Here is a 12,957-nt window from a genome sequence, read left to right on the forward strand (position 1 = left end):
ATAAAAACACCAAAAATATCTTCAGCCATATTATTAACATGGATTTTGTATATTGTTCATGGCACTGCCCACTTTCGAATTTCCTTTTTTAATTCTTTAAATTTTATTTTTGTGACAGTTTTATCATTCATTTTTTTTTTTTTTATTTAATCCTCGTAGTTTTTATTTTAATTGTTATCCAAAAAAATTTTCTTTCTCTTTGGATTACATGTGTTAAAAGAGGACGAGGATTCACTGCACAACCCCTATTCATAGCATTGTTCACTGTGCGAATTTCCTTTTCCATCCCTTCAAGATTTATTTTTGTGATGGTTTACTCGTCCAACTTTGATTTCTTTAAATTCGGTCCGCCCAGTTTCTTTTTTTGTCGTCTTTGATTTTTCTTTATTCCTTTTGGATTGCAAGTTATTGCATACTTGGGGTGTTAAAATTTATTTCGGGATTGAATGGCATGTCCATTGTACATAGAATATTCTTTTAGAGATTGCAAAAAACAAAATTGAAAGAATAAGAATAAAAAATGATATTGATGAAAAGTGACATTCTTTTCTCCTTGTTTCCTATTCAAGATTCGAGTAAATCTACACTTCAATCTCTCAATTTAACATTTTTGTACATTTAGTCCCCTATGTTTTTTAATTTTTTATCAAGGTCTCAAACGTTTTTTATTTTACATTTCAATCTCACAAGAGGGGAAAGAAAATCACCGAAAAAATTAATGAATAGATAAAGCTTTCTGACGGCCAGAATTTGACCACTAAAAACTTTAATTTTATTTTTTATTAATTCATTTTTGATATCAATTCAAATAGTTTTCATTTTTAATGATGCTGAAAAAGGTAAATTGAAGTTTATAAAGTTTTTTTTTTTTATTTGATTTGATTTGAAGTTTTTAGATTGATTAAGATTTTTTATTTTTTTTTTGTTAGAATAAGAGTTCCAAAGATTGATGAGAATATATTTTTTCATGTGATTTAAATAAAAAAATAGTTCTATGATAAAAAAGAATGCAAACACAGACTCGTTGTCTATCTAAGCATGCAACATGTAGCTCACATGACCATGTAGCTCACTTGAGAATGGGGTAGACAAAGTGATGTTTGCCTTGTAAGAAGAAAAAAAAAATTAGATGCACCAGGGGTTTCATGCAGGTTAAGGGTGAATACTCAGCTCATTTGGACCAGGCTCTTCAATTTTTTTTTATCTCATTATTTTTTTGTCATTTTATAATTAGATTGTTTTTTAATAAATTTATTTAAATGATTTTTAGATAATTATCTAATTATGCCATTATTTCAAATAATACAAGCATTTTTCATGGCAATATTAACAATTATTTTTCAAATAATTATATACGGACATAACATGTATATTTTCTAAATGCTATGAAATATATATTATTGTTTTTTATTTTTTATTTTTTATTTTTTTATATATTTTTAATATGTTTGCATTAAAATTATCAAATTATTTTTTTTTATTAAAACTTACTTTTAAGATTATAATAAGTTTTTGTTTAAAAAGTAAGGTAAAAAATTGTTGAGAGAAAAGATTGACGAGGGAAAGATATTTTGATTAAAAATATATTGTTTTATTCTTATTCCAAATCATTAACGTTTTTTTGAATATTGATTTTAATTGCTTATAGTACACATGTATCATAGCTAAAGAAATATATATTGTTTACTAAAAATATATATTAATAATAAAAGGAGAATTTATACTAAAAATTATATTTTTCTACGTAATTTAAATTATTGCATTTCTTTTGATGAAATTGCATATATATATTTGAGCTTTTTATTTTAGTTTTAGCTAGTGATTAACCATTCTTTTTATGATTTATATGTTCATATAGTTTTTATTTATTTTATTAAATACATATATTAAATTTTTAATTCTCATTGAATTTTTTTATGATGTTAAAAAATATGTTTATATCCACGTATTCTTTTTTTATTATTAAAAAAAAACTTGAAATCTTGTCCCAAGCATTACACTGGTAAATGACTAGTTTTTTTTTTTTTTAATTATCAATGCAGATATACAAACCAGCTTCCATATACTTCAAAAAATAACCAGTTTTTTTAAAAGATATTTTCTTGAAAACAAACGTGAGAAATTTTAAAAATATTTGATCGTAAAATAGTTTACACTTTACACTGAACAAACGATCCAAGCACTATATTCTCATCAGTTGAGTCCAAAAACCCAAGTGAAATTGAAAGAGAGACTGAGGGGAAAATGGCATTGAGAGCAGCCGTGCTACACCACATTCGGGTGCCGGTGCAAACCCTAAGACTCAAGACAAATCCATGTGCTCCGTCCGGTTCAGTCCGGTTAATGTCGTCGCATGATGACCATCTGACTAAGGAAGAGGTCGTCGACAGAGTTGTCTCTGTTGTCAAGAGCTTCCCTAAAGTCGATCCTTCCAGGGTCAGACCGAACTCCCTTTCATTCCATTCCATTCCATTTCAATTTTATTTGCCTTTCAATTTCAATGTGCTTTAGATTCATTTGATTTCATCTTTTACCTTTTTGTTTTTCTAATTAATTTAATCATCTTTCAGAATCCTGGTTAGGTTTTGAATGTTATTTGGAAAAAAATATAGAATAAATCTGTGAAGAGACATTAACTGAGTTATTAGAAAATGTTTAGTATGAAGTTGATGATTATTCAATTTTCTGACCTTGATAAATAATATAAAATATGCAATCTAGGATTCTGAGGTCTTTTCTAACTGTCTCTTGCTTTCTTCTTGTTTATCTTTTTCCTTATTTCCTTGTGCTCTGTCTCTCTGTGAATGCTTAGAATTTAGTGGCTTTTGTTTTGTTTTTGTACTGGCTATATACAACATTAAGATCACATTGTTTGGGTGGCGCGGATATCCAATTTTTGATGCCTCAACCTAGAAGAAACCGATCGGTTTTTAAACTTCTAGATAGGCATATACTGCATCTCTGCAGGCCTTAATTCCATTTGGGTAGCATATCTTGTTCATTGCTATAGCTCACTCACAGGACATAACTCTTCATGGCTTTTATATCATTCTCATGTGAATGTTACCTGCGGCTAATCTCCTAGCTCACACACAAGGGGTAATTCTTGTTTCCATTATTGTTATTTTTTCCGAATAATTTAAATTTTTTTAATCAAAGGAGAAAGCAGGAGCCACTACCTTCTATGGAGCTTTAAATAAGCAAACAAATGGGAGCTAAACTCCCGATTGTAGAAAATAGAAAAGTAAGTAGGATTTATAATAGCAGCTTTTCAATTACAGAATTATGCAGTCTATTCTGTAGAGAGAAGAGAATCGGAAGGCAAAATAGAATAAGTTGTGGGCTACCCTGGCAGAGTAAATCTGGAGCTTCTTTTTATTCGTGAGATACAAACAAGCACACCAAGAGACATTTCTTCCATTATTGAGCCTCATGCTTGCTGCCTGGCCTCTCAATTACTATGTTAGCATATATTTTCATTTTCTATATCGAGCATAAAATCACCTATGCAACCACATCCATATGTCATGCCAAATTTTGCCTCTGTAGTTCCACTTATCTTTATTGTTTAAATCAAGCATCTTCATTTTCCAGACAGGGAAAAAATTAATGATGTTGGATTCCAAATGATTATCTGCAGGTGACTCCTGAAGTCCATTTCCAGAAAGATCTGGGCTTGGATAGCTTGGACAATGTGGAGATTGTAATGGCTCTAGAAGAGGAGTTCAAGCTTGAAATTCCAGACAAGGAAGCAGATAAGATTGACTCTTGTAACCTTGCTATTGAGTACATTCATAACCATCCGCTGGCTAGTTGATTTGAGCATATGGTTTCCCTCCCTGAATTTCGTGGAAGACAATGACGTTCTGTTTTGTTGTTTTCCTTGTTCAGTGTTTGTATGGATTTGATCCTCATGCTGGGATTGGAAATAATCTTAGTCTGTTTGATAAGAGTAGCATTGGCAGAACTGCCATTTGACTTCATTATGCTTCTAGTACCAAATGATCGCTAGTTTCCATTTGCGAGGAAGTACTCAATGGCAAAAAATTTCTTTTCACATTTAGGAAGCTCCAGTTTCCTGCCGCTGCTTTTGTTCATGGGTTTCATTGTGTGGTGCATTGTTACTTTGGTGGCTATTTGTCACTTGCAAGGGACTTCTCTGATGCATGCATCTTGTTTTCGAGATCAGCATGCTTTACTTTATGCTTCCTTGTGTGTGTAGGTTCAAGTGTTGGTCTTGGCGTACATTGTTCTCATGTTGCTGCTTTGATTGCCTGCCATTGCTATTCGAGTTTATGAACCCTAAGTTCTTTCCACTTCCTTGTATGATTGGGTTACAAGGATTGGTCTCGTGGTGCATTGTTCTTGAGGAGAAATGGTTTGAAAACATGGGTGCTATTGCTGTGCTGCTGCACACACTGTTGCAAGTTTCATATAGTAAAATTCTGGGCATTTTACTCTCATGTTGAAGTGGATAGAAAGAATGTATCGTCCCTTACTATGCAATGCCATTTTTATGGAATGCTGACTATACAGATCTTCATTTATGAGTAAAGGTGCTGCATCCTTGAGACTATAAGGCCATGTTTGTCAATTTTGCCCCCTCGAGTCAGGAGGAAGAGTCAGTTTGCCTAATAGATCACAAACAAAATTCAGTGCACTATATTTAAGTCGTGATTTTCTTTTGAATTTGACCTGTTACATTATATTGGAGAAATTCCATCATGACTTGGACTTGATCGTTGGTTTTTAACTTTTTATCCCATAGACCGTTGTGGTGACCGTCACTTTCCTTTTGAAGAAGGTTTTTTGTCGCAACATGACAAGCATTTCATGGATGAATTTTTTTACTACATCTACAATATCATATTTGGTGGAATGTGGTCTATCAAAATTTCCTCGTTTTTGTTCTTGAAGATGAATATAGCCATGGGCCCCGTGTAGAATGAAAGCCTCGTTCCAATCATCCGTAGCCTGGGAGGGAGCAGCTGTCACTGCCTACAAATGGTTTTCTCCCATGTTTCTTTACATTATGATTATTTTCCGGAAAATAATTTTTTTAAATTTTTTATATTTGTTTACCATTAAAAAAATTAATCAACAAAAAATATTTTTCAGTTAAAAAAAAATTTAGCTTAATTTTCAGGAAAGTGTTTTCTTATAAAATTTAGACGAAAAATACTTTCTGAAAGTTGTGACAAATTTAAAAATATCATATTATTTACTGATTATATTAAATTTTTCCTCAAATTTTTGATTGCTATACATATTTTGTTTTGAATATTTATTTTTTAATTTCATCTTTTAAAATTTAATTTTTATATTAACTTTGATCCTCATTTTTATAATTGTTCTTTGCTTTTCTTTATTATTTTTTATTGAAATTTTTTATCTATCAAATTTTATCCTCATTTTTTTTATTGTTACTTATTGTATTTGAAATAATTTATAAAATGTTAATTATTTTTATTTTTATTTTTTTATTTAGATTTGATCTCTATTGCTTTGAAGACTATAATATTTAAGTCAATTTTTAACTTTAATTGTTCAGAAAAACAAACAAGTAAAAATATCAAGAAGATAAAATAAGTGTTTTGTCATGTGTAATATAGAAATGAGTGTTTTTAGAAGCGGAGATGTCTCTAAAGTAGAGAGTTACTGCGAGTATAGTGAAGAGATGAGTGTTCTCTGTGTGTGTTCTGTCTCCTCTTTTATTTTGTTGGCGAGTGAAACCATTTTAAAAGATGAGGATTAGAGACGTCAGGGTAGCTGGTAGTGTCGTGTAGCTTACCCTTTCGGTGGTAGGGTGGCATTTTGTCTCTTGATTGTGAGATGAGATAGCGATGAAAAAATGCCTCATTGCGTTATTATCTGTGTAAAAAAATATTTTTTATTATAAAAATATTAAAAAATCACATAAAAAATAAATTTAAATAATATTAAAAAATATAACTCAATTATCAGGCTCTAAGTTTGTTCTCAAAAGATTATCAATTTGAGCCCCATAAATTTTAAAATCATTAAAAATTTATATAATTATTAATTTTAGAGTTTATAGAATTAATTAATTATAAAATTATGAGGAAACTCACCTGATACTAATATTAATAATAAAAAATAATCTCAAGCCAGGGCAGCCCTTACGGTGCGCTCCCCGCAGCCACAAGGAATAGCTGAGGGTGGCATAACACTATTCATAGACATTAGATATATTTTTTTATGTTGTGTATTCTTTTTATATATATTTTTTAAATTGGTACGAGCTGCAGAAAAGCGAGTATCAATCACTCTCATAAGTACCAAACAAAACTAATATCTCAGCCCATGTATCATATATTATCAAAATTAATATGATGGATGTACATGAACTTACAGGTTGATTAGATATTTGGATCAAATCCAAAGAAGATAAGCTACATGGCAGGCTTCGGGTCAAATCATCCGATCCCACCGCATCATGGAGGCGCCTCCCTTACATCAAATCAACAAGGACCCAAAAACAGTGAGATATCAAGAAAGTTTTCAACAATAACAGTATACGTTATAAAGGGATCTTTGAAATAAGATGGGAGGTTTTTTAATTTTTTTTAGAAATATATTAAAATATTTAAAAATAACAAAAAAAATACGTAAAAACAAACTAGTATTTAATTAGTTTTTCATGACAAATTTCCCATTCTCACCTCGAAACAAAATAAATGTATTAATCTGGACTTCTCCAATCCATGGATCGATGAATTTCAAAACCAAGAGGACTAGGTTGCAAAATCATCAAGACAGCCGGAACTAAATCATAATTTGCTATACGTAGATGCATGGTACTTTTTTAGCTCTAGTTTTCTTACTTTCTTTTCCCCTTAAAACGCATAACATAGCTGGACCCGAGCATCGGTCCCAAAACAAAACAAATCCTCAACTGATGAAGTGAATGGTTGTCCGGAGCTACTCAGTCGCGCTCGTTTCATCCTGGCAAATCCTAATGCATCAATGACTCAAGTGAACTATCCTATCAACTCTACCGGAAAGCTTGTGTTCTTGAGATTGCAATCGGCACTATAGCAGTTATGGACACAAGCTGATCCAAACCATGAAACATAAAACAAGGTTGGGTGGACAGATATAGCTCAAATCTTAACATCAGAAAACAGAAAAAGATTGCGGGTAGCCAGGAACAGCACCTCAAAACATTCTAAAACACATCAAAGGTTCATTTAGCAGTTATGGACACAAGCTGATCCAAACCAAGAAATTACTCGAGCTTAAACTATGAGTCCTGAATATGGAGGCAATCACTAACATCTCTACCTATCAATTTCCATGAATCATCTATCGTTATCAGTTTTGTACGAAAGGATATCAAAGTAACGGAAAAAAAGGGACTAGATTCTAAGTTCAAATCTGCCTTCCGAGTCTATCTGACCAAAAAGGCAGGACACAGCTTGCACCTGGACTTTACCACGGGTTCTCCTGAGTGCTTCAACATCATTACATGCCCTGTAAAACAAACATCACAGCCATCATTCGTGAGCTATTATTAGTCATGTAGCAATTTGAATGCTCTTCTCCCCACTCCAATAAGAAGAAGAAAATGAAGCAAACAAACAGAAGCATTTATAGAGTTATACGAGGACATAATAGAGACAGTTTCATGGGCTATGTGAATGTTTATGTGCTTGTGAAATATGATGCAGGCATGCATCTACTGAGTTTAATGCATAAGTTAAAGCAAGTAATCATCAGGAAAACTATGTTATGGTTGATGGAAACCTTTAATCATAGATGCGATGGAACATTTTGCACATACAAGTAGATGGCAACGATCTTTCCCATGACAAGTATCCATAGCACATTCATTACTCTGCTTTTGCAATAAAGTGATGAATTGTGTATGCTTTTGCAATAAAGGGATGAATTGTGAATGAAATAATGAAAATGATTACATCTGATTTAGGTTCTGTGAGAATGCTCCTTGATGCGACCGAAACCCCTTTGTTTCTGTCCCTCCTGTTTGCATCTATTTTCCGCATGATCCTGAAAGTCAACAACCAATTCAGCGATTGGCAACTCTAAAGTCAGTAATAGCAATTAAAATGAACAAAACTAGTTAAAGACGCAGCAAGCTGAGAGCAAGGAAAAAATGGCACCATCAATAAGTTGTTGCAGCCAAAAATTAAATGCATCAAACACAAACAACCACATTTTTATCAAGTTCGCGGCCAGGTGATAGTTTTTCTTTCTTGTCGAAAAAAAAGAAAAGGGTAAATCCAGTAAACTTGGATTCAAAGAATCATTTTCCTATTCCTCAATTTAAGTATCTAGCTTGGGCTTCCTCCATCTAAAACAAAGAACATTCATGAACACCTTAATAGGAGAGAAAAATCAAACTATAAGACAAGCAACAAATATTCATGATTAGTAGCATTTGCTAATTATACCTACCAAAATCAACATCCATCAATTAATAGCAATGAAAGTTCAACTAACAAGAAGAAGCATGTAGCTCTCTAACCTCAATGATCACATGTTGCAAGTCATAACAAATAGACATAAAGAGAATATGCAAGTGGATTGATGCTGTCAGTCACAGAATAATCTCAAAATGAAACATATAAAGCAAATATTTACGAATACAAACACAAATGCAAACAACCAACTTAACACAAACATGTCAACATATTATAGTGAAATTTATACTAAGAGAAGACATATACTGTTAGAGATAGTTTAAGAAACCTTTCAATACTCCTGGTCTCGAGTTCATCGTAGCGGTCAATCAACCTGCAATAAATAAAGCTTTTAATTAATCACCACTATAATCTATTAAATACCAACAATTAATACTTGATCGACTTAAGAACATGCTCAAAAAAAATTAGTTAAAAAAAGGAGAGAAGTTTAACAAACCAGTCAAAGGCCATTTTAGTGCCGCATACTACACCAGCAACTCCTCCTACAGTTCCAGCGGCAACACCCGCTGGCAAACAAACAAGAAGACCACCCGCAAATGTTAACAAAAGATAAAAAATTTAAAAGCAAGCGAAACTGGGGATTGGAAACATACCACCATAGGCAATCTTCTCTGATGTGCGATCCATTGACTGCATATGCTCCCTGTTTTTATTTTCATCATCATCATCATCAATATCAATCAAAATCATCATCATTTGTGAGAACCGGGAAAGCTAAATAAGAAAGAAAAATTCGAAAGCCCAACAATGTTTAAGATCATGAAGTTACCAGAGTTGTTTAAACCCCTCCATTCTGACTTGCCTAAACCCCAGTAATTCTCTGCAAAAACCCAACCCCCCCAATAAAAGGAAACGGTGTTTTGTTTCTTTCTGGAATCAGTTTTGTTTTATTTTGAAGACGATTATTTTCCCAAGAAAGCCCAAGTTCGAGAGCCCAGAGTGAATCTAACCCTTGGAAGTTGGAACTGTCGAACTATTTGAAGAAACTGAGGGTAATGGACCTTGAAAACTTGATCTCTCTCGATGGCCGTGATCCAGGACAAGGAGTCCGCGTGAAAACGGTAGGTAGGTCCCTCTTTAAAGGAGGTGCCTCAGTATCTGCGGTCAATTTTTCTTTAAGGATTAAAGGGTATTGGTAATTATGGTATTGATTATTTAAAAAAAAATTATTTTAAAATATATTAAAATAATATTTTATTTATTTTTTAAAATATATTTTTAATATTAACATAATAATACTAAAATAAATAAATAAAATATTTTTTTTATATGAAACTCTAGTCGAACAGCAGTCCGAAACGGAGCTGTCAGAAAGGAAAAGAGAACATGAAAAACAAAAATAATCCCAAAGCACAACAACGGCTACTCCTAGTCCTTAGGGACCACCATTCTCATTATTTGTCCTTAATATCTGCAAAACTTTTATCCCCATTATAAATAAACATACAATTTTCTTTCCCGGAAAATACAGACAATTTTCTTTTCCTTTAGAATGTTGGGAAAGAAGTGAGACCCCTTTTGTATTTCTTTCCTTTCCATTCTCTCTAGCAATGATGATGGTGATGAAGAAGAAGAAGCATTATTTTCGTTGCTGTGAATGGAAGTGGATTGTGCTTTGCCAGCTACTCCTAGCTAATGCTGTTTGCGCCAGCCAACAAGGTAATAATCTTTTGCTTTGCTTTATTTTTCACGTTCTCTCTGAGAATGCGATGCTACTGCAACCCCATGATTTTTCCCCTAATATGCCCATCAATTAGTTTTTATACAGTTTAATATATGGGTTATTGACTGATAATTTGCAATGGAAGGTCTTGCACTCTCTTTTTATTGATTTTGAGGTTTTTCATTCTCTGTTTGGTTGCAGGAAGTTTTCATAGTTTAATTATCTAATGCTGGGAAACTTTAGATCTTTGTGAGAATGGAAGTGTTGAAACAGAAAGGACAAGAATCTGAACTTAAAACTTAAAGATTATAAGTAATTGGCTTTCCTAAAAATGAAGTTTTAGGTAGCACTAGTTACTCAATAGACCCTCAATTGCTGGCATCTTCTTGCATTTTGTTACCAAGAAAGCTTAAAGTTCTATTTTTTAGTATATAGATTTTGTTTTGATTCTATTATCCCATTAAAAGAAAACCTGACTAATTGTATTGTTCTATCTCACAAGTAATCATACAATGCTGAGACTTTGTCAATGCTTAAGTGCAGAAAGTTGACATGAATGGCTCACCTCTATGCATTTTTTTTTAATTAATGTGGAGTCAGGTTGTGTATATCAATTAATTTTATAAATTTAAAGTTAATAATTATATAAATTTTTAATAATCCTAAAATTTATGGGCGTGACTGTTGTGGTGATTCCATATGTTTATCCATAGTTGACATAGCATGTACTTTGTTTTTTCCCAAAATCTCGAAGCGAGCCCCTACTGTTTGCACCACCTCCTTGTGTTGAAATATTTATAGCCCTCTTCTAATTGGTCTTTTCATATGGTTAAAGGCAGCTTATTCATCCCAAAAAATCCAAAAACGCGACCTGGATCCTAGAGCTAGATGTAATTATGCTTGTAAAGGGAAAAAAATGCATACAATACCTACTCAAATCAATTTTTAAATATATATCTGGAGGCATTAAGTATAGCTTCTGTCTGGACCTCCCGTGTTAGCTGCTATGATGAATGAAGAGAAGCATGTATCAACGAGCCGAGTCTTCTATCTGTCTTAATCCTGAAATTATGTTCTTGGCTGCATCCTTTAAAAGCTTTACCGTTTTATTTTTATGTTTTAAAAATATTTTTTAAAATATATATTTTTTATTTATTTTAAATTAATATTTTTTTTAGTGTTTTTAAATCATTTTAATGTGCTGATATCAAAATTAATTTTTAAAAAATAAAAAAATATATTATTTTGATACATTTCTAAGTAAAAAACACTTTAAAAAACAACCACAACCACACTCCCAAACGATAATCCGGACAAGGCAAGGCAAACTTTAGTTAGTCACTCAACATGGTTTTCATCCTAGTAGGAAACAATTAAACTTCCATATCTACCCTATTATATCATTTGACCATTTACACTAGGAATACTTGAAGAATTGTGAGACTACTTTTGTTTCCAGAGGACAAACTTAGCACCAGAATACAATTTTTCTCCATATAATGCAAACCCACCCGTGTACAGAGACATGCATATCATAAGAAGATTTAGGATACAGGATTCTTGAGCACTTGGGTTGAACTTGTCTTGCGCCTGCACAGATTTATGGTGAATTGTTACTTGCACATGTTGTTGCTCGATGAAAACGTTAAAGGATTTTTAAGCACTTGAAAAGTTGGAACGTATGCTTTAGATGTGGATAATTGAGAGATTTTGATAATAATAAATGCTGGTTGCTGTATTTGCCCATCAACATACTCCTTTTTTTATTTTACGGTGCATTTTTACATGCTGTTGATATCAGGGAACCCTGCAAATGATCTTGTTGATATCATCAATAAGAACCGAACAGCTCAGAAACTCCCAGAGCTGAATGACAGCCCCGGCCTTGGCTGCATGGCTCTGCAGTATGTTGAATTATGCAAGGATAACTGCACCAGCAATGGTGTTGTGAATTGCAAACCACCTGAAGATGACTTTACTGAGGTTTTTGGTCCGAACTGTGGTGTGGAGCTGCCCACTTTTGGCACCATAACTGGCCATGTCGTAGGTTGTCAGGCTAAGTACCTTGAGCCATCACTAGCCTTTTCCCATGTTCTTGTCAAGGACAGTAAAGCTTTATCCCTGATTAGAAATAAATCACACACAGAAGTGGGAGTAGGCTTGGTTGGGGCTCGTAAAGGTTCCTTCTTTTGGTGTATTTTATTCAGTGATGGCCAGACAAATTCCACTTTTGTTCTTGAAGATAACGGCGAAGGGATCAAGCAAAAGAATGGGTGCTTTAGTGGGAGCACTTTTCCATGCAGTAGCGGACAGAGGATCCCTGTGTTTCTCAACAATTTTATGACCTTGGTTCTTCTAAATATTTTTCTGCTACAACACTTGTATCAAACTTGGTTTGTAATGATGTGAATGATTTGCTGAGGCAGTCATGGAGATTTTGTTATATAGGTGGGAGGACATTATTTTTGGTTGTTGAAGATGAGTTGTAGTTTTTTTTTTCCTTCCACTTTTATCGATTTCTTTTACCATATTGATGTTCATGCGATCGTGACTCATTTGCAGACTAATGCTCTAAGTAGACTAGAAGGAACACTGATCTTGGTCTGAAAGTTATTTACCATGGGTATCATCAACAAATTACAGTTCCTATTAATTAATAATACAAGCTGAGTCCGTGGTGCTTTTTCCTGCAAAGGAGATGGAGGAGTGGAATGTGAATCTTGTATTTGCTAAAGGGTAAAAACCACAACAGTTAGATCCATATCTATCTCCCAGGAATGAGAGAAATTCGCAAAATTTTGCGTTCACTAAATTGGTAGCCAGCTT

At 33.0% G+C, this 12,957-nt stretch overlaps 2 protein-coding genes across 2 annotated transcripts; both read left to right on the forward strand.

Annotated features, from left to right (window-relative positions):
* Nucleotides 1–2,169: 2,169 nt before the first annotated feature.
* LOC118042306 (acyl carrier protein 1, mitochondrial) lies at nucleotides 2,170–4,059 on the forward strand. Its single transcript, XM_035049948.2, has 2 exons — nucleotides 2,170–2,436; nucleotides 3,641–4,059. The coding sequence occupies exons 1-2, from the start codon at nucleotides 2,245–2,247 to the stop codon at nucleotides 3,815–3,817; spliced, it is 369 nt and encodes a 122-aa protein (XP_034905839.1). The 5' UTR covers nucleotides 2,170–2,244; the 3' UTR covers nucleotides 3,818–4,059.
* Nucleotides 4,060–9,895: 5,836 nt separating this feature from the next.
* Nucleotides 9,896–12,630, forward strand: LOC118042139 (uncharacterized). The gene is made up of 2 exons (XM_035049717.2): nucleotides 9,896–10,127; nucleotides 11,933–12,630. The coding sequence occupies exons 1-2, from the start codon at nucleotides 10,019–10,021 to the stop codon at nucleotides 12,538–12,540; spliced, it is 717 nt and encodes a 238-aa protein (XP_034905608.1). The 5' UTR covers nucleotides 9,896–10,018; the 3' UTR covers nucleotides 12,541–12,630.
* Nucleotides 12,631–12,957: the final 327 nt, after the last annotated feature.

This window comes from Populus alba, chromosome 2, assembly GCF_005239225.2.
Source record: "Populus alba chromosome 2, ASM523922v2, whole genome shotgun sequence".
Taxonomy (NCBI): domain Eukaryota; kingdom Viridiplantae; phylum Streptophyta; class Magnoliopsida; order Malpighiales; family Salicaceae; genus Populus; species Populus alba.